This window comes from Equus caballus, chromosome 11 (genome assembly GCF_041296265.1).
Source record: "Equus caballus isolate H_3958 breed thoroughbred chromosome 11, TB-T2T, whole genome shotgun sequence".
Classification (NCBI taxonomy): domain Eukaryota; kingdom Metazoa; phylum Chordata; class Mammalia; order Perissodactyla; family Equidae; genus Equus; species Equus caballus.
In genome coordinates, this window is record NC_091694.1 from 15,475,982 (window position 1) to 15,494,934 (window position 18,953).

The 18,953-nt window shown below is 54.5% G+C and overlaps 1 protein-coding gene across 3 annotated transcripts in view; it reads left to right on the plus strand.

Annotated features, from left to right (window-relative positions):
• The window catches only part of SCN4A (sodium voltage-gated channel alpha subunit 4), a 45,115-nt gene that overhangs the window by 14,562 nt on the left and 11,600 nt on the right, over positions 1 to 18,953 (plus strand). For 2 of the 3 annotated variants that reach the window (XM_070225643.1, NM_001081761.2), the window contains 14 exon segments: positions 601 to 1,252; positions 1,343 to 1,461; positions 1,610 to 1,699; positions 2,004 to 2,132; positions 2,633 to 2,724; positions 4,427 to 4,741; positions 5,561 to 5,624; positions 5,863 to 6,004; positions 6,803 to 7,012; positions 7,627 to 7,780; positions 9,521 to 9,759; positions 11,578 to 11,751; positions 13,226 to 13,582; positions 17,676 to 18,164. In XM_070225643.1, the coding sequence (XP_070081744.1) occupies positions 980 to 1,252; positions 1,343 to 1,461; positions 1,610 to 1,699; positions 2,004 to 2,132; positions 2,633 to 2,724; positions 4,427 to 4,741; positions 5,561 to 5,624; positions 5,863 to 6,004; positions 6,803 to 7,012; positions 7,627 to 7,780; positions 9,521 to 9,759; positions 11,578 to 11,751; positions 13,226 to 13,582; positions 17,676 to 18,164 (2,847 nt within the window). In that variant the 5' untranslated portion in view covers positions 601 to 979. 3 annotated transcript variants of the gene reach the window in all.

Below are 18,953 nucleotides of genomic sequence, written 5' to 3' on the forward strand. Positions count from 1 at the left end.
ACCTTTCCTGTGTCCTACTCTTCCACATTTGCCTGCAGGCTCTCCTGATGTGGACCCACGCACACAACTTGCATCTTCCTGCTCCAGCTCCCCCTGCCTGCCAAGTGGGTTAGATTCCACAGATCCCATGGGTGGGAGCTGTTGGGACCTTCTGCAGGGCCCAAGGTCCTTCCTTCTTCCCTCTCCCAGCCCAACATCAAGTTTCCCCAGAGCTCAGGACAGCGCACTCCATACCCCACATCTTCCTTTTCCCTTCCCTCCAGGCCACAGATGGCAAATACAGGCAGATGCACCATATTCTCCTTTCTCATGCCCCTGGCAGACATCACTAATCAATCACAGCAGTCTTTCTGCACTGAGTCTGGCTGCAACCTCGATGGTCTTTGCCCACATCTCCAGGCAGCGAATAGCAGCCGAACAAAGTCAGTCCACAAGTTGAAATCCATTTGCCATTCCTGCTTTAGGCTGATCCCACCAGGCCCCTCTTCTTGACCCATCCACTGGGTACCCCTGCACGTTTCACATCTGACTCCTTTCTACCTCACTGTGGGATAGAGGCCATATGGGCATAGCCAGCTGTGGTTCTCTCTGTTCCCGTAGGCTGAAGCCACACAGTTGCCGGAGCTTGGGCCCAGGAGGCGGTTGAGAGCACTGGGGCATTGGGCCCACATCCCTAAGGCTGAAGAGGATCTGGTTGGTTTGCTGTTAGTCCTGAGGGCAGCCAACCCCTTGCTGGGGAGAGTGTGGTGCAGGGCTCAGGGGTGATGCTCTTGTGTCCAGCACCTGTGCAGCAGCAGCGCCTGGGCCTTGCAGGCACATCTCCTAATCCAACAGGGCCTGCACGCCCACCACCCCAGCCTGGCCCCTGGGCAGGCGGGAGGTGAGTAGCAGACAGCAGGCCCCAGCACCCCAGGGACTGCGCACTGCAGCTGCCCCAGCTTCCCGCCACCCTCCTGGCCTGTGAGCCCAGGATGCAAGGATGGCCAACTCGTCTCTGCCCACTCTGGTGCCTCTGGGCCCTGAGAGCCTGCGCCCCTTCACCCGGGAGTCCCTGGCAGCCATAGAACGGCGGGCGTTGGAGGAGGAAGCCCGGCTGCAGCGGAACAAGCAGATGGAGATCCAGGAGACTGAGCGGAAGCCGCGCAGTGATCTGGAGGCTGGCAAGAACCTGCCTCTCATCTATGGGGACCCTCCACCAGAGGTCATCGGCATCCCTCTGGAGGATCTGGACCCCTACTACAGCAACAAGAAGGTCCGGGCCTCGGGGGGTTCTCTCTACCTGTCTGTCCGTTGTTCATCTGTCTGCCTGGCCCTAGGCCTCACAGCTCTCTTCCTGCCTCAGACCTTCATCGTGCTCAACAAGGGCAAGGCCATCTTCCGCTTCTCCGCTACACCTGCTCTCTACATGCTGAGTCCCTTCAGCATCATCAGACGCAGCGCCATCAAGGTGCTCATCCACTCATATCCTGCCTGAGTGGAGTGAGCGCAGCAATGGGGAGAGACAGGGAGGGGTTAGGGATGGGCAAAATGGGGTGCTCTGGGTGAGGAGGCCCTCTATCCACCTCCCCTTCCCACCTGCTCCCTCACTTTCCTTGACCCTCCCCCCAACGCTGTTCAGCATGTTCATCATGATCACCATCTTGACCAACTGCGTGTTCATGACCATGAGTGACCCGCCTCCCTGGTCCAAACATGTGGAGTAAGTCTCCCCCTCCCCTGAGCCCCCCAGTCCTGGAACACAGCCCACCCCAGTTGTCTGCACTCTTGAGGATGCTCAGAGTGACAGTGCTTTTGTCTTCCAGGGAGACACACTGTCACTGTCACCCTCATTGACACTCAAAGCCCCCTGGGGTGGTGCACACTGTCACTCTCACCAATGTCCTCAGACCTCTGGGTGGCATATTTCATTTCTGTGACCCTCCCTCCTGGGAGATCCATCATTACCACTCATACCCCTTCCTGGGTGTGACATGCCTGGTGCTGGCCGGCCCTCTCCCCACCAGGTACACCTTCACAGGAATCTACACCTTTGAATCCCTCATCAAGATGCTGGCCCGAGGCTTCTGCATCGACGATTTCACATTCCTCCGGGATCCCTGGAACTGGCTGGACTTCAGTGTCATCATGATGGCGTGAGCAGGGCCCTGAAGGCATCCTGAGGCTGGGGTGGGTGAGGGGAGGAGGCCAGGCCTCAAGAGGGCAGCTGAGTGGGCTGACCCTCTCAGAGGAGTAGGCTGCAGGGGCTTCAGGTCAGGGGTACAGACAGCGAGCTGCACAATTCTTGGAGCTGCCATTCTCAGGGTGTGGCTTGGAGGCTCTCCCAATGCCCCTCCACACACCATGTACAGCCACACCCAGCAGCCCCAGGCCCACAGGGCCTCATCTGCTGGGAGAACTGGGCTACCCTCACCACCCCACTCCCCAGCAAAGTTCCTAGATTGTCTTTCCCAATTCTCAGGCCCCAGTAGGTACACTGGGGGGTGCCTGACCTGCCCCTCAGCCTCCTGTGGGAACCTCAACTACAAGGATTCCTTGGGAATCCTCATTCTGGGCCTGGAGAAGCCCCAATTTTTGCCCTATGATCTACCCCCTTCTCTGACACAGCCCTCACCCCAATCCCACCCACCTGCAGGTACCTGACAGAGTTTGTGGACTTGGGCAACATCTCAGCCCTGAGAACCTTCCGGGTGCTGCGGGCCCTGAAAACCATCACGGTCATCCCAGGTACTGGCGGGGCAGGGACCCTCTGTGCAGGCCAGCAGGCTTCCCCCCATGCTCAGGCCTGGAACCTGACACTCAAGTTCCAGGAGCCTGACCCAGGGTCACAACACTCCCAGGCTGTGTTTGTGTAGGACCCACGCCAAAGCCTGGACACGGAGGGGGCCCCATGACCACAGAGGAGAAGGGGCCCCATGTGGGAGGATGGGCAGGACATAAGGTGGTTAGAGCACAGACTCTGGAGTCAGACTGCCCGGGTTCAATTCTCACCTCCACCACTTCCTAACTCTGACCTTGTGCAAGTAGCTTAACCTGTCTATGCCTTGGTTTCCTTATCTGTAAATGTGGATAATAACAGTACCGCTCGTTGGGTTGTTATGAGGATTAAATGCCTTAATATCAATAACACGCCTAGAATACTGCCTGGCACGTGCTATGTGTGTTAAATAAAATAAGCAGGCCAGGCAGAGCAGAGACTCCCCCTGAGAGCGACACAAAGGGAATCAGTGATGGAAAGTCCCATCCCTGAGGGCTCAGTAAGGAACATGCCGCACACCCACTGAGCAGCAAGGCCAGGGCCATCCCAAAGTAACGTATCAGGAAGCATGAAGTAAATAGAATCTGGATCATCCAGACCCTCAAAAAAGCATGTGGAGAAACTGGAGATGGTTCATTAAAGGAGAGAAAGATGATCTGAAAAGGGATGGAGAACAGGCTCTGGGGGAGGAGAAAGTTGTTCCGTCTTCTTGCTAGAAAGCCTCCTAGTTCTCTTCTAGTCCAAAGTCCTCATATCACAGCTGAGAAGAGAGACTCAGAGAGACCTGAGAGGGCAGTGCTCACCAAGGCCACTGCACTTTGGCCATTGAGTCAAGACCAAAACACCTTTCCTCGAAGCCATGCTTCCAGCATCCTCGGAGCTTGGGAGGGTTTTTTATAAGGAGGCTGCTGAGCGTCTGTTTTCCATATCAAGATAAGAAAAGCAAATGAACTAATGTTGAAGTGAGAGACGCTATGATTAGGCCCAAGGAAGAAGTTGTAGCTCTTCCATAAATGATGGGAATCCGTCCCTGGAATTCCACAGAGTTCTTTATGCCTTTGTCGGTCCAAAGGGGCAGAATGCAATGACATTGCAAAGTCAGTCTAGAGCTCCTCAGAGTGAACCTGCTGTTCCTTGGGTGTTAACAGGCATTATAAGAAAAAGGGTTCCGTGGTCAAATAAGTTAAGGAACCATGCTATTAAAGTCTCTGCTTCTGTAGGACTTTTCAGAGCCTTTGATAGGATAACCGACCTGACTACTCTCCAAGAACAGAACACAGAGCCGAGTCTTTCCCAAACATTATTGGACCCGTTTTCCTAAGGGCACAGCTAGGGAGATAGTGTTCAGTAGAACACACCTTGGGAGTGCTGACCCGGCGGCACTTATTAAGCTCCACTGTGTGTGCCTGTGTGTTGCTCTGAGTCAGGCAACAGCCCATGAAGTCTTTATAGTCCATTCTTCTAGTGGCCGAGACTCTGTGGCCCTTCGAAGGCTCCGGATTGAGGATGTGATGAGAGAAGGGTGGCTTCTCTGATTTGGGAAGGCTTCAGGGAAGTGGTGCCCCCAATAAGTTAAGCTTTGAAGGAGATGGAGCAGGCAAAGTTTTGGGGGCTGGGGGTGTGTTACCACCCTGCCCTGCCTGCCCCCACACTCCCGCCCGCCATGGTCAGGGCTGAAGACGATTGTGGGGGCCCTGATCCAGTCGGTGAAGAAGCTGTCAGATGTGATGATCCTCACCGTCTTCTGCCTGAGTGTCTTTGCCCTGGTGGGGCTGCAGCTCTTTATGGGAAACCTGCGGCAGAAGTGTGTGCGCTGGCCCCAGCCCTTCAACGACACCAATACCACCTGGTACGGCAATGACACCTGGTACAGCAATGACACGTGGAACAGCAATGACACGTGGAGCAGCAATGACATGTGGAACAGCCATGAGAGCATGGCCAGCAACTATACCTTTGACTGGGATGCCTACATCAATGATGAAGGTAAGAATGGAGGGTGGGGAGGCATGGGGCCTGTACCAGCCCCTAGGGCAGCCCCTTGTGAGAAAAATAGCCTGGGCGGGACCTGAGCTTAAATCCATCACTTACCAGCTTTGGTGACCTCTGACAAGTCAGCTGATCTCCCTGACCCTCAGAATTCTCACCCGTAAAACTGAGAAAACAGTACCTTTCTTAAAGGGTTAGTGTGACCACAAATGCCAAATTGCTTTGAAAATCCTGAAGCTTTCACTATAAGAAGCAATGGTCCAAGCCTATTCCCTAACCTGCATACTCCTTGTTCCCCTCCATCACACTATGTGCTCACACCCTGGCAGGACCACCACCAGGTACCCGCGTACCCACATCCTATTCATATACCCACACTTCACAGGCACACGCACGCAAGACACATGTTCTCATATTGCCACTTTAGCCCACATAGTGCCTTCTGGCAAATTAGAAAAATGTACCGCTTCTTCCCCCTGGCCCCTGGATTCTAGCCCCTACTCACCCCTCAGTCAGGGGTCCTGCGCAGGTACATGGTAGCCCCATGCATACACATACATGTTCTGCCCATCTCGAGTGTACAGCCTCACTAGGCACTGAGCTCACACAACTTGAGCCGAGCTCCCTGCAATGTATATACCCAGAGACCTTGGAACTTTGGGCTGCCCTTAAAGGAGGAGGACGGGGCACTCAGAGAACATCCATTTGGTGTATGTGGCCCACACAGATGTGTCTATAGGTGTGCAATGGGTGCATGGGCCCACGGTGTGTCCATGTGGGTTGACATGTTTCCTTTGTGGCCTCTGACTCTCAAAGGGAACTTCTACTTCCTGGAGGGTGCCAAGGATGCCCTGCTCTGTGGGAACAGCAGTGATGCTGGGTGAGTGATGCTGGGGGATGGAAAAAGGTGCCCCGGGGGTATCAGAAGATAGGGGCTGATTAGGGACAAGGCCCTGGGGTAGATGGGAATGTAAGGAAAACCCATGGGCATAGATGGAACACTTTCCTGTTTTCGGGACACAGACAAGACAGAAGGATTTTTTTTCCCTTGGGGTCCCTCCATCTGTCCCCCAGCTGGAGGTATCTCTCCCTAAAACCAGCACCCATCCTATCCTCAGGCACTGCCCCGAGGGTTACAAGTGCATCAAGACTGGGCGGAACCCCAACTACGGCTACACCAGTTACGACACCTTCAGCTGGGCCTTCCTGGCTCTCTTCCGCCTCATGACACAGGACTATTGGGAGAACCTCTTCCAGCTGGTACAGCTGCCCACCCCTTGCCCCTCAGCCCTACAACCATTTCCCTCCATCTTCCAGCCTCTTTAGTGCCTGCGGGCCGCCCACCAGGGCCATCTCCTCCATGGGACCCCCTCAGTGCCCTACGTGTGGTTCTTGGAGCACTCTGACACTGGGCACTTGCCCAGATCTGAGCCACAGACTTCTCTTCCTTCTCCACCTTTGCCTTAAGATCTGAGATCTGGGCCTGGCACACCCTCCCCAGGCCTCATGGTAACCAGGAGGGCAGCTCAGAAATTCAACTCTGCCCATACTCAGTTATTTAGCTTCTACTGTTTGCAGGGCAGACAGGTTGAGAGTGGAGCGACAGTGCCTTCTGGTCCCTGGTGGTGTTTCTAATACTGACGATGTTAATAATAATAATAATAACGATAATAGTAGTAGTGTAGTGGTAACTACTATGTGTTGAGCTCTTACTAGATGCCAGGCACTGTAGTAAAGCTAAGAGTCCAGCCGACCCCAAAGCCCATATTCGCCATTTTTTTATCCTGGCTGTCTGATCTCAGGATGTTAGGCTGGGGTCCTCAGGGCTCTCTGAGCCAAGAGACCAGGAAAGTCTGGGTCCCAAGGATATATTATAAAGCTTCCCAGAATGTGGCTTCAAGTGCCAAGGATGGCCATACTCGGCCTCAAAGGTCCTCAAAACACCAGGCTCTGTGAGGGACCCTCTCTGTTGACCTATTTGGACAATGAGTATGTGGGGGGCGGGGAAGGAGTCCAGGTGCCATGTGACACTTCCTCTCCTTCTCCCCCAACTCCCAGACCCTTCGAGCAGCCGGCAAGACCTACATGATCTTCTTTGTGGTGATCATTTTCCTGGGCTCCTTCTACCTCATCAATCTGATCCTGGCAGTGGTAGCCATGGCGTACGCGGAGCAGAATGAGGCCACCCTGGCTGAGGATCAGGAGAAAGAAGAGGAGTTTCAGCAGATGATGGAGAAATTCAAAAAGCAGCAGGAGGAGCTGGAGAAGGTCTGGACTCAGGGAGCAGAGGCGAAGGATTCAGGGATCTCCCTGCCCCTCAGCCTGGGTTCTCCTGGGCAGGCTGAGGGTGAGGGAGATGCATGGGGTAGAGATGAGAGGCACGGGGAGCTGAATGCCCCAGGCTGGGGCCTTTGGTGGGATGGGAGGCATCCAAGCAGTAGAAAGAGTATTTTGCAGCTCTGTGCCTCAGTTTCCCCATATGTAACAAGGACTCCAGAGTAGTTAAACCTGAAGTAGCCTTCCAGCTCAAATATCTGTGGTTTTAAGATTCTTTCTGGGCAGCACATGGGTCCATGTTGAGGGAGAGGCGGGTCCCCACGAGGCCCCAGGGAGCAGCTGCCCATTTTCTCATCATCTCATAAAGCACAAGGTCAGTCAGGGCTTCAGAAAGTAGAGGTTCTTCAGGGATGAGGGTCGTCAGTCACTTTGGTTCCTTCCCTGTCACCCCCACCACCAGCGAAGTTGCTCCTTCCGCTAGGCTCAGTGCAGGCCAAGAAGGGGCCCCGTACTAAAGGACACAGGAGGAAGCTCTAAGAGTTCATTAGTCCATTCCCGTGGCTTGGAGAAGGACTTCACGCCCATCACCCTTGCTGGTCCCACAGGCCAAGGCTGATCAGGCTTTGGAAGGTGGGGAGGCAGGCGGGGACCCAGCCCACAGCAAAGACTGTAACGGCAGCCTGGACACATCACCAGGGGAGAAGGGGCCCCCAAGGCAGAGCTGCAGCGCAGACAGCGGCGTCTCAGATGCTATGGAAGGTGAGTGCCGACACCTCCATACCCACCCTACTCTGCCTGTCCCGCCCATCAGGCCACGCAGGCTCCTGCGGGGCGGGGAGGGACCTGGCGGGGCTTCGGGAGGGCAGTAACTTAATATTGGCATCGAAGAAATGGTTGTGATAAATATAGCCCTAGCTTAACCTGGCCCAGTTCTGGCTGCAAGGCAGGGCTGCTGTGGGAACTGGGGGCTTCCGGGAGGGCCCTGGGGGCTGCCAAGGCAACAAGGAAGGACCGGAAAATAATATTAACCAGAAAGGCCTAATCTTCCGGAAACTGGAGATCTGACTCCTCAGATGTCTTCTGGGTAAAAGTGAAAGGTTAAAGGTCAACCTCTGCCCAGGTAGAGTCACAGACTCTCCCAAATCCCCGTACTACCTCTGAGTCACAGGAGGAGAATAAGGATGAGGTAATGAGGGGAAGTGGACAGACACACACACGGATGGATGGATGGATGGATGGGTTGAAAAGTTATTGGATGGAAAGGGGCCGAGGGGTGTATGGATGGATGGATGAGGGGGAGGGAGGAAGAAAGGAAATCTGACATAGAAGAGATCTGGTCCCCTCCCCAGGCGTCCTGCCTCATGCCAGGGAGGACTTGGAGACCCTAGAGGACTTTGCAAACCTCTGGAGGGCACCTTGTATGACCAGCATCCAGGTGTCTGTGTGCCTATCCAGAGAATGCCCCAGGGAATGACGGACAGAGCTGGCGGAAGAGGTCACTCAGCGCTGCCCTTGCTGGGACCGTTGTGAGAAGTTTGGGACCTCAGACACTGTTTGAGTCACCTGCAGTAGCACCGGGTTGAGGCTGGGGGTGTTAGAGTAGAATCTGCAGCCTTTGAGTGGGGTCCAGTTTGCTAATTCCTGGGTGGCAGTGAGGGTCAACCTCCCCCACCCCTGGGGTGTCCCAATCATGCACTCAAACTCAGTCCTTCATGGAGCTGTTCCCCACTCCAGCCCCTTTCCTCATCTATGCGATGGGGACTCTGAGAGTACTTACCTCATACCTTTCTGGTGGTAATTGAATGAGATCATGCCTAGGCTGAGGACTCCCACAGGCAGCAGAGGCCAGGAAGGCCAGGAGGAGCAGCTTCATCCACGGGCCTTACAGACCCCAGGGCTTTAGAGTTGGGGTAGCAAAAACAGGGAGTGTTTCCAGAAAGCCACTCTGGTGGGAAAGGATGGACTGGCTGGGGACAGTCTGGAGGGGCTGGCATTACTGGCAGTGGGAGGAAGAACCCTCGGGGGGATCTCAGTCTGCTCCCACATGGCAGTGGCCAGCAGCAGGGAGAACTGAGACCAACCCCCTGCGTGGCCTCTTGCCTCTCCCTGGGGACATGATGGCGGCCACGGGTCACCAGCAGGGGTGGGAGTCACTGAGGGCAAGGCTCTATGGGGTGTGTCAGGAAGGCGGAGCTGGAAGTGGAGCATCGAGAGAAAGGGCTTGGGGTAAATCTCCCTGAGGGGGTGGGCTTTGGCGGGTGAGAGCACTAAGGGGCAGGGGTGGTAGGGGCGGGGCATTGAGGGGTGGAGTCACCTGGGCGGGGACTGGAGGGAGCCGCACTGAGAGGCGGGGCTTGGAATAGTCCTTGCTGAGGGGATAGAGTTTGAGATGTGGAGCGCTAAGGGACAGAGCTTGAAAAGTGGGACCAGAGATCTAGATGGAGAAAGGAGCGTGTGAGGGGGATCCTCATCAGGTGTCTGTTTCCACCCTACTCCCAGAGCTGGAAGAGGCCCACCAGAAGTGCCCGCCATGGTGGTACAAGTGTGCCCACAAAGTGCTCATATGGAACTGCTGCACCCCATGGGTGAAGTTCAAGAACATCATCCACTTGATCGTCATGGATCCCTTTGTGGACCTGGGCATCACCATCTGCATCGTACTCAACACCCTCTTCATGGCCATGGAACATTACCCCATGACGGAGCACTTTGACAAAGTGCTCACCGTGGGCAACCTGGTAGGGAGGGGACAAGAGACAGGTGTCATTCCAGGACAGCACAAGAGAGGGGCCACAGGGCCTGATGGAGTCATCTGGGCTGTGTGGAAATGCAGGACACTATTGGGGGACATATGGGGACAGGCTGCGGTTATTTACCCAGCGCATGGGGGGAATGGTTGATTTGTAAGGGAGGTGCATGGGTTGATCTATGAGATGTGGATCTGAGTTTCAGCATATTGGAGGGCAGAGAGAGTGGGGATGAGGTGCTGGGCTTCTTAAGATCAGGACTCCTAGGAGTCTGGGATCCAGGTCATGCCCTGGAGGCAAGGTTGGGGAGTCGGGGCATGGAGGTAGAGGTGAGGGTGGCTGGGTGACAAATCTCTCCACTTTCAGAGGTTGTTGTGGGCCTAAGAGGGACCAAGGCACTGGAAGTGGAGCACAGAACCAGGGGCACCCAGGCCCAAGAGGCCCCAGCTCACCCTAGAGGCCCCAGGGCATATCCCCCACCCCTCAGCCCCGCTGCCTGCTACCATTTCTCCAGCATGGCCAGGCCAGCTCCTCTCTCTGGCCCTTCCTGCTCCACTATTGTTGACACACACTGATCCGCCTGCTTATCCCTGCCCATTAGGAGCATTATCACCTCGTTGCCAGCCCTGGTGGAGCCTGACAAAGGGAAAAAGCCGCCTCCTCCTGCAGCCCTGCCCCACCCTTTCCAATTCCCTTCACAGTTTTTCCAGGAAAATGGGCGAGATGCTACCCCTACTCCAAGGGTGAGGGGAGCCCAGGGAGAGTAAGATTTGGGGCCTGCAGTAGGACAAGGACTGGGTGGGTGGCATGGGAATCAGACCCTGGATTCAGCCTGCAAGGAAGGCAGCTCCTCTGTCCCATGGAGATGCCCGAGGCAGCCGTGGCCAGGCTGGGCTGGAGGGGCAAGGGTGTGATCTGGACTCGCAGCACAGCTGCTGGGGTGTGCGTGATGGGCCCGGCCCACCGCCTGCCCACCCCCTGCCCACACGCTGATGCTGTCTGGGCACCTGCTATCGCTAGGGACAGCTCCTGGGCGGGGCGCAGCATGTGCCTGGGCAGGCTGTGGACCCATGGCAGCTGGTGCCTAGCAGGAGGGGAGGCCATGCCCAGGGAGCGTTCAGAGGTTATACAGCCCTCACACTCCACGTCTGGGGTTGCAGGGTGCAACTCTGGCCTTCTCATTGATCGCCAACTTTGCCCTCTTTTGGCCCCTGCCCTAGACTTTTGAGTCCACCAAGATTTTCTGAGTCCTAGGACCCCTGCTAACCAGGGTAGAGAGGCTGTAGGGTATAGAGACAGGAGGCTGAACTAAGTACCACAAGACCTGGGTTTGAGACCTGACTCATTCCCATATGGGCGGCATGACCGAGAGCTTACCACTAACCTCTCTGAGCCTCAATTTTTCATCTCTGGGACAAGTGTGATAATCCCTCCCAATTTCATAAAGGTCAGGACACCACTGAAGTCATAATGTGAACCACAGAGAGTTTTATGAGTGTTGAATATTGTTATGATTGAGGTGAGGCTCCAAGAAGTTAAGTGATTGGCCCATGGTCACAAGGCCAGAAACGGATGGGTCCGGGTGTCTGGATGGCACCCACTCTGCCCTGTGGCATGGCCATTCCACTTCTCACTCACTCACATACACACACATGTGGGCTATGGGTACCTGCCTACCCTCCCTGGGGCTCTGGGCGCAACCTCTAGGGCTCCATGGGCTCTGCCAGGAGGAGGTGAGAGTCGAGTGGGAGACTCCCAAGGCCCTGTGCTCCCTGAGGCTCTGTGACCGGGATGCATCCCACCCTACAGGTCTTCACGGGCATCTTCACAGCCGAGATGGTACTGAAGCTCATCGCCTTGGACCCCTACGAGTACTTCCAGCAGGGCTGGAACGTCTTTGACAGTATCATCGTCACCCTCAGCTTGGTGGAACTGGGCCTGGCTAATGTGCAGGGGCTGTCTGTGCTCCGCTCCTTCCGTCTGGTGCGTGAGGCCCCAGGGCCAGGGCTGAGGAGGGGTGGGCTGGGGGTACTAAGGAGGGTGGGAGGAGAAACCCCTAGGAAGCCACAGGGCCGAAACAGGCCCCTCTGCCCTGTGCATGCCACTCCACCTCTCAGAACTTTCTTACTACACATAGGGAGAGAGGGGGCCCTCCCGCTCAATCATACAGGGCTGCTTGGGGGCCAAAATGACAGCCACAGGAGCTGACATTTGGACTTGACCCCCGAATGACCTTGGGCAGCAGTGGAGCGGGGACTTCGGCCCCATGTTGCAGACTCGAAGCTGAGGCTCAGGAAGCTCATTAGTAGTGGAAATGGGACTCTGAATTACTGTCCTTTCCACCACCCCATAGGAGCACTTTTATAATTTTTTTAACTTTATTATGGGACCTTTCATGCATCCACAAAAGTGTAAAGCGTAATCAACCTCCATGTACTTATTACCCAGCCCCAACAACCATCAACATTCTACAGTTTTTGTTTCATCTGTACTCCCACTTTTTATGGGAGGTATATACATACCTACAACATACAATGTCACTTGTAAATAATTTAGTCTGTATCTTTAAGAGATAAGGACTCTCTTTCTTTTGAACATGAAGAGGATGAGGTAGTAGGATATGAGTATAGTAGTCCCCCCTTATCTGTGGTTTTGCTTTCCACAGTTTCAGTTACCTGCAGTCAACCATGGTGCTACCATGGAAAACTTCTAGAAATAAACAATTCATAAGTTTTAAATTGTACGCTGTTCTGAGTAGCATGATGAAATCTCTCGCCATCCCATACCATCCTGCCCGGGACGTGAATCCTCCCTTTGTTCAGCGTAACCACCACCTAGCTGTGTACGCTACCCGCCCATTTGTCACTTAGTAGCCATCAGTTACCAGATGGACTGTCTTGGTATCACAGTGCTTGTGTTCAAGTAACCCTTATTTTACTTAATAATGGCCCCAAAGCGCAAGAGGAGTGATGCTGGCAATTCAGATATGCCAAAGAGAAGCCGTAAAGTGCTTCAAGTGAAAAGGTGAAAGTTCTCAACCTAATAAAGAAAGAAAAAAAATCATATGCTGAGGTTACTAAGATCTACGGTAACTTTTATTACAGTATATTGTTGTAATTCTATTTTATTAGTAGCTATTGTTGTTAATCTCTTACTGTGACTAATTTATAAATTTAACTTTACCGTATGTATGTATAGGAAAAAACATAGTATATATAGGGTTCAGTACTGTCCACAGTTTTAGGCAGCCACTGGGAGTCTTGGAACATATCACCTGAGGATAATGAGGGACTGCTGTATTCCCATTTAACAGAGAGGCGAACTGAGGTGTCAGATCTCTCAGGAGATGGGAGTTCAAGCTATTCAAGATAGTTCTTTCTCCTATGCATGGGGCTCCCTTGGGTAGGGCCAGGGATCCCTGGGCCTCATTTGCCCCTGCCTCCCCTCTGCATGGCAGCTGCGGGTCTTCAAGCTGGCCAAGTCGTGGCCAACACTGAACATGCTCATCAAGATCATCGGCAACTCGGTGGGGGCGCTGGGCAACCTGACGCTGGTGCTGGCCATCATCGTGTTCATCTTTGCCGTCGTGGGCATGCAGCTGTTCGGCAAGAGCTACAAGGATTGTGTGTGCAAGATTGCCTCGGACTGCGCCCTGCCCCGCTGGCACATGCACGACTTCTTCCACTCTTTCCTCATCGTCTTCCGCATCCTGTGTGGGGAGTGGATCGAGACCATGTGGGACTGCATGGAGGTGGCTGGCCAGGCCATGTGCCTTACCGTCTTCCTCATGGTCATGGTCATCGGCAACCTGGTGGTGAGTGAGGCTGCAGGTGGCTCCCCATCCTTGCCCAGAAAACCTAAGCATACAAGACATGTCCTTTAAAATGAGGCAGTCATTTGAGGGCCTGTTTCCTGTGAGGTTGAACTGTATGAAATCATTGATACTTGACTGTTGCCTACCTTTCCCTCCCTCAAAATGACAATTTTATATGGTTTAGCCCAGTGGTCCTAAAATTTTAACCTGCTTAAGAATCACCTGGGAGTTTCTTAAAACCTAGATTCCTGGACCCAGACCCCCAGAGTCTGACTCAGCAGGTCCAGACTGGGGCCTGGTAATCTGCATTTCTAACGAGCTCTGGGAGATGTCACTGCCACTGGTCCCAGGAACACACTGTTAGTAGTACCGTTGAAACCTAGTGTTTCGGGTAAAGTAACATGATAACTGGAGTCAGACAGATCCACGTTCCAATCCCAGCTCCTTTGCCATCTGTGTGACCTTGAACAAATGACTGCTCTCTGGTCGGCTGGTTCTCTAACTTCATACAGAAGAAGTGTGGTAGGAACCTCTAGGGTGGCTGGGTGGATTGACTGTGAGAGTGTGCAAGGAGGCACAGTGTGGGATTGGTACCAGGAACTCCTGAACCTCTTGTCCTTCTCCCACCCTCTCACCCTCCTCTGTTCCTGGGAATCAGGCCCTGGGGGTTGGGAGCATCCAGAGACAGCATAACCTGCATCCATCCTGACACTTTCTGTGGCTCAGAGCTTGGCACGTGGGACTGGTGCAAGGGAGGAGATGCAGGGGCCGATGAGAAACAGGGGCTTGGGCCGTGGTCCAGCTGACCAGCATTTCTGTGGTTCAGGCCTGTGGAGGCATCTCTCCTCACCCTGCCGACCCCGACTCCTCCCCTTCTTGGGATGGGGTTCACTCCTGCCAGGAGTGCTGTGCCCAGCTGTCCCGGGTGGTGACCGATGCTGCCCTGGGCAATGGGGTGGGAAGACTCACGTCCCCACGTTCTGCAAAGGCCTGTGGAATCCTTGGGCTGCTGGGTCAGCAGTTCTCAGATATCGCTGAGCTCCAGCTGGGGGCAGGGGCAGACTGGGGCGCGGGGGGCGCAGTGTCACCTCGACTGAGGAGGAGACCATAGGATGAAGTCCCGAGCACCCAGGGACAGCTAGACAGGAGAACCCAGGGATGGCTGTACCTGGGAGGAGGTCTTGGGAAGTGGGAAGAGAGAGGGAAGACTCTCAGCAGAACTTTGGGGCAGGATGGGGGTAGGGGGTAGGCTCTGAGTAGCAGTTTGTGAATGTAAGTTTAAGGCCCTGTGGGTGACTGAGAGGGTCTGCAAGGGGTTCTGTCTGTATGCGTGTAAACTCAATATTTCAAGCCCCCACTTTGCCACTCCTGTCTGGGAAACCTTGAGCAAGTTATTTAACATCTCTGGCCTCAGTTTTTCTCATCTGGAAAATGGGGATACTAATGGCATACCTACTTCACTGGGTGGTCCTGAGGATTACAAGACACACGTCTAAGTGCTTCCAAAGCACTTGGTCTGCGAGGCCAGAGAAGCTCAAATGTTACAGGTGTGTGGGAGGTGGTGGTGGTTTAGGTACCCGCTGTTGGTGTCACACTCCTCAGTATTGGGCTCCTGCCATGTGCTGCTCCCTGATCAAAGGGCTTTATCTGCATTATCCGCAATGCTCTCAACAGCCCTGCCAAGCAGGTAATGTTGGCTCTGTGCTCACAGCTGGTGAGAACCTGAGCCGGACTAGACCCTGGGTCTGTGTAACTCCAGGAACAATCACATCAATAGTACCAGCATGAGAATAATGACAATCTCAACGCCAGCAATAATGTTGATGATGGCTGGCCTCTATTTACATTAATCCAGCATTCTGAGCACTTTCCGTGTATTCATCTCTTAAGGCTCACCACCACCCGAAGAGGGACTTGCTGTTTTCTCCCCATTTTGTAGATGAGGAAGCAAAGGCTCAGGGAGGTAAATTAGTAACAGGTGCAGGATTTGAACCCAAGCAATCTGGCTCCAGGGTGTGGAACCACTGCACTGTATTGCCTCTGTGGGCATGTCACCCCACCCTCCCATCTCTCACACACACACACCCGCACCTGACACCCTTTTCTGGTCCAGCTCTGTGGCTCTCCCACTTTGCTCAGAGGGAGTGGAACACCCAATGAGGTGGCGCTGTCAGCTCCTTGGGCACTGTCCCCGCCCAGCACCCTCCCAGGCCTCTTGGAAGCAGGAGTCTGCCAGAGGGCACCGGGGCACCCTGCCAGGGAGTATGCGGCCCCATCTCCCCTGTGTCCATGGCACTTGGGCGCTTCCTCTGGGTTACTGTGAAGAAGAGGAAATGACTAGGTCATAGGTAACCCCCTTCTGAGCCCCCCAGGGACATGGTGTCCACCCCTCTTTCCTCCAACCACCCCCCCCCCAGCCTTGCATGAGGTGGCTATTTCTGTCCCAGGCAGGAACCGTGTGCAAACCCTGCTGACCCAGAGAGCAGCTAATTCCCATCTCAGATGTGTTTCTGGCAACTGGACACCTTCCCCCCAAGGGAGGGAAAGAAAGACCAACCAATTTCGGTGAGGGGCAAAAGCAGAAAAGTAGGGGCATGGAGACGGGGAGGAATCCCTCTAGCACATTCTCCCAAAGAAAGAATATATACAATATATATATTTTAAAGAAGTTAACGTGATAGTTAGGACAATGACATAAGACCTTGGAGGACACTGGTGAAAGCCAAGGAGAGACACGTGGAGAAGATGGTCGAGGATGACTGATTCATATGTGTAGACTCTCCTGCTCCCTCGTGTCCACTCACACACCCAGCCCCGCCCCAAGGCCCCCAGAGTAAGAGCTGGCCCCGTCTCTGGCTGAGAGGAGCCAGGACCCCCACTCAGCCAGGCTTCACCTTCCTCCTCACTGCCCAGGAGTGGGTGGACTGGTGGAAGACAGGGACACTGTATTGCGCAACCTCTGGGGTTGCCTTTCACATTGTAGTCTAAATGAATAATGTCCTCTAAAGTTGTACAATCACTGGAAACTGGGGTTCTAGTCCTGACTGTGCTGTGTGTCCTAGGGCAAGTCACTTCACCTCTCTGGGACTCGCTTTCATTATTAATAAAATACTGAGCTGGCCTCAGAGTTAATCACACTCTTCCCTGTACCTTCTTGCACGCATAACAGCTAACATGGTTTGAATGCCTCCTGCATGCTCTACTTGTGTTGATCTTTTAATCCTCACAACAGTGCAAGGAAGTAGGTGCTAGAATCATTCCCATTATACAGATGAGGAAACTGAGGCACAGAACAGTGATATAACTTGCCTCAGGACACACAGCTAGTGAACTGGGGTTTAAAGCCAAGTAGCATGACTTCAAAGCCTGTGCACCCCAGTCTCTGCTGCCGTGTAGATGCACTGCGTTGTATTTGTCTGATCAAATGTCTGTTTCTGCTAGGCTGGGAGCTCCCTGAGGCCACTTGTCCTGCACACAGTGAGAGGGGCTCAGCAAATGTCCACTGGAAAATAAGGTTGGGGATGGGGTAGACCACCCCAGTCCCTTTCAGTAGGGATATGGGAAGAGAACCAGGGGACCCCAAGGGGGGAAAAAGGGAGTGAATAACAGTAGGTCACTGCCCCTTCCAGAGGAATAGGGGACGTGCATCTGAGTACCTGGGAGCGCAGGGCCGATTAAAAGTCCCCCTTAGAAAAGAAAGAAGGCTCAAAGATTCAGGTTCCTAATAAGTTCGGGAAGCTCAGAGACGTGAGCCCTGTTCTTAGTTCTACATTTCCCAGCAGCGGAAGTGGAAGACAGAGTCATGACAGAGTCCCTGCCACCCAGAGGGCTTCCCCAAACCCTGCCTCTGCCTTGGTCAGCAGAGTCCTATCATGTGCCCAAGCCTCAGTTTCCTCATCTGCAAAGTGGGAACGATAGCAACACTCCTCACCTCCGCAGACAGTTGTGAGGACTGCTTTAGGTGACATCTTTTTAAATGCCCAACGTGTGGTCGGTCTGATCTGGAGGCTTGAGGACCCTCGTGCTGGCTGAAGGTGGCACCCTCAGGGGCCCAGAGGCTGAGCTGAGGCTCCCCTCAACCCCTGCTCCCCAGGTCCTGAACCTCTTCTTGGCCCTGCTGCTGAGCTCCTTCAGCGCTGACAGCCTCGCGGCCTCGGACGAGGATGGCGAGATGAACAACCTGCAGATCGCCATCTGGCGCATCAAGTGGGGCATCGGCTTTGCCAAAGCCTTCCTCCTGGGGCTGCTGCATGGCAAGATCCTGAGCCCCAAGGATATCATGCTCAGCCTTGGGGGACCCGGGGAGGCTGGGGAGGCAGGGGAGGCTGAGGAGAGTGCCCCCGAGGATGAGAAGAAGGAGCCACCGCCTGAGGATGATGACAAAGACCTGAAGAAGGACAATCACATCCTGAACCACATGGGCCTGGCTGATGGCACTCCCAACAGCATCGAGCTGGACCACCTCAACTTCATCAACAACCCCTACCTGACCATCCACGTTCCCATTGCCTCCGAGGAGTCTGACCTGGAGATGCCTACAGAGGAGGAGACTGACACTTTCTCAGAGCCTGAGGATGGCAAGGTGAGCCCATCACAGGGCCCAGCTTGAGGGAAGGGGGTCAGATAGACACAGCTTCACATTTTTGTGTGACCTTGGGCAAGTCATAAATCCTCTCCAAATCTCAGTTCCTCCATCTGTAAATGGGGGTAATAGTACCTACCCTGTGACATTGTTGTGACCATTAGAAGAGATGCCGTGTTTGTAAATTGCTTAGTAAGCTGTCTGTGAATGGTGACTATTAGTACAGTTATTAAGATCTGCCCTCCTGTCCTAATACCCTAGTCTCTCCTCCCTTCACTCCTGCCTTGCAACTCCACCTGGGCCCCTCACCAGCAGGTGGTGCTCTTGGTCAGGATGTTCTTACCTGGGCACCTCAGCTCCAGGGCTGGGACCCAAGAGGCCTCTCTTGAGCTCCCCCTGGGCTTGAAGGCCCTGCCAGGTCCTTGCCGTTATCATCTACTTCTGTTTAGCCCCCACCTGGGGCTGCTCCCAACCTCCCAGTGTGGGCCAAAGTGCCCAGTCCAGGCTGAGGATTCTCAGGAGAGGGCCAGGGGCCCAGTGGGGCTGGGAGAACAGGGAGTTGGGGCACAGCTTCAGCAGGAGCCCGACCCACCCACCCAGCCAGTGCAGGGTGCCCACTGCTGGGTGGAGATGCCCTCCTCCTGCCCTCCCCTGCCCGGGTCGGGGAGGCACTGGCGGTCACTCTCAGAAGCTCAGGCTGAGGCTGGGGCTTGCCTGGGCCTCCCAGGGGAGCTGACTCTGAGCCGCCTCACCCACCCTCCAGCTCTGGCAGGGGAAGGACTAGCACAT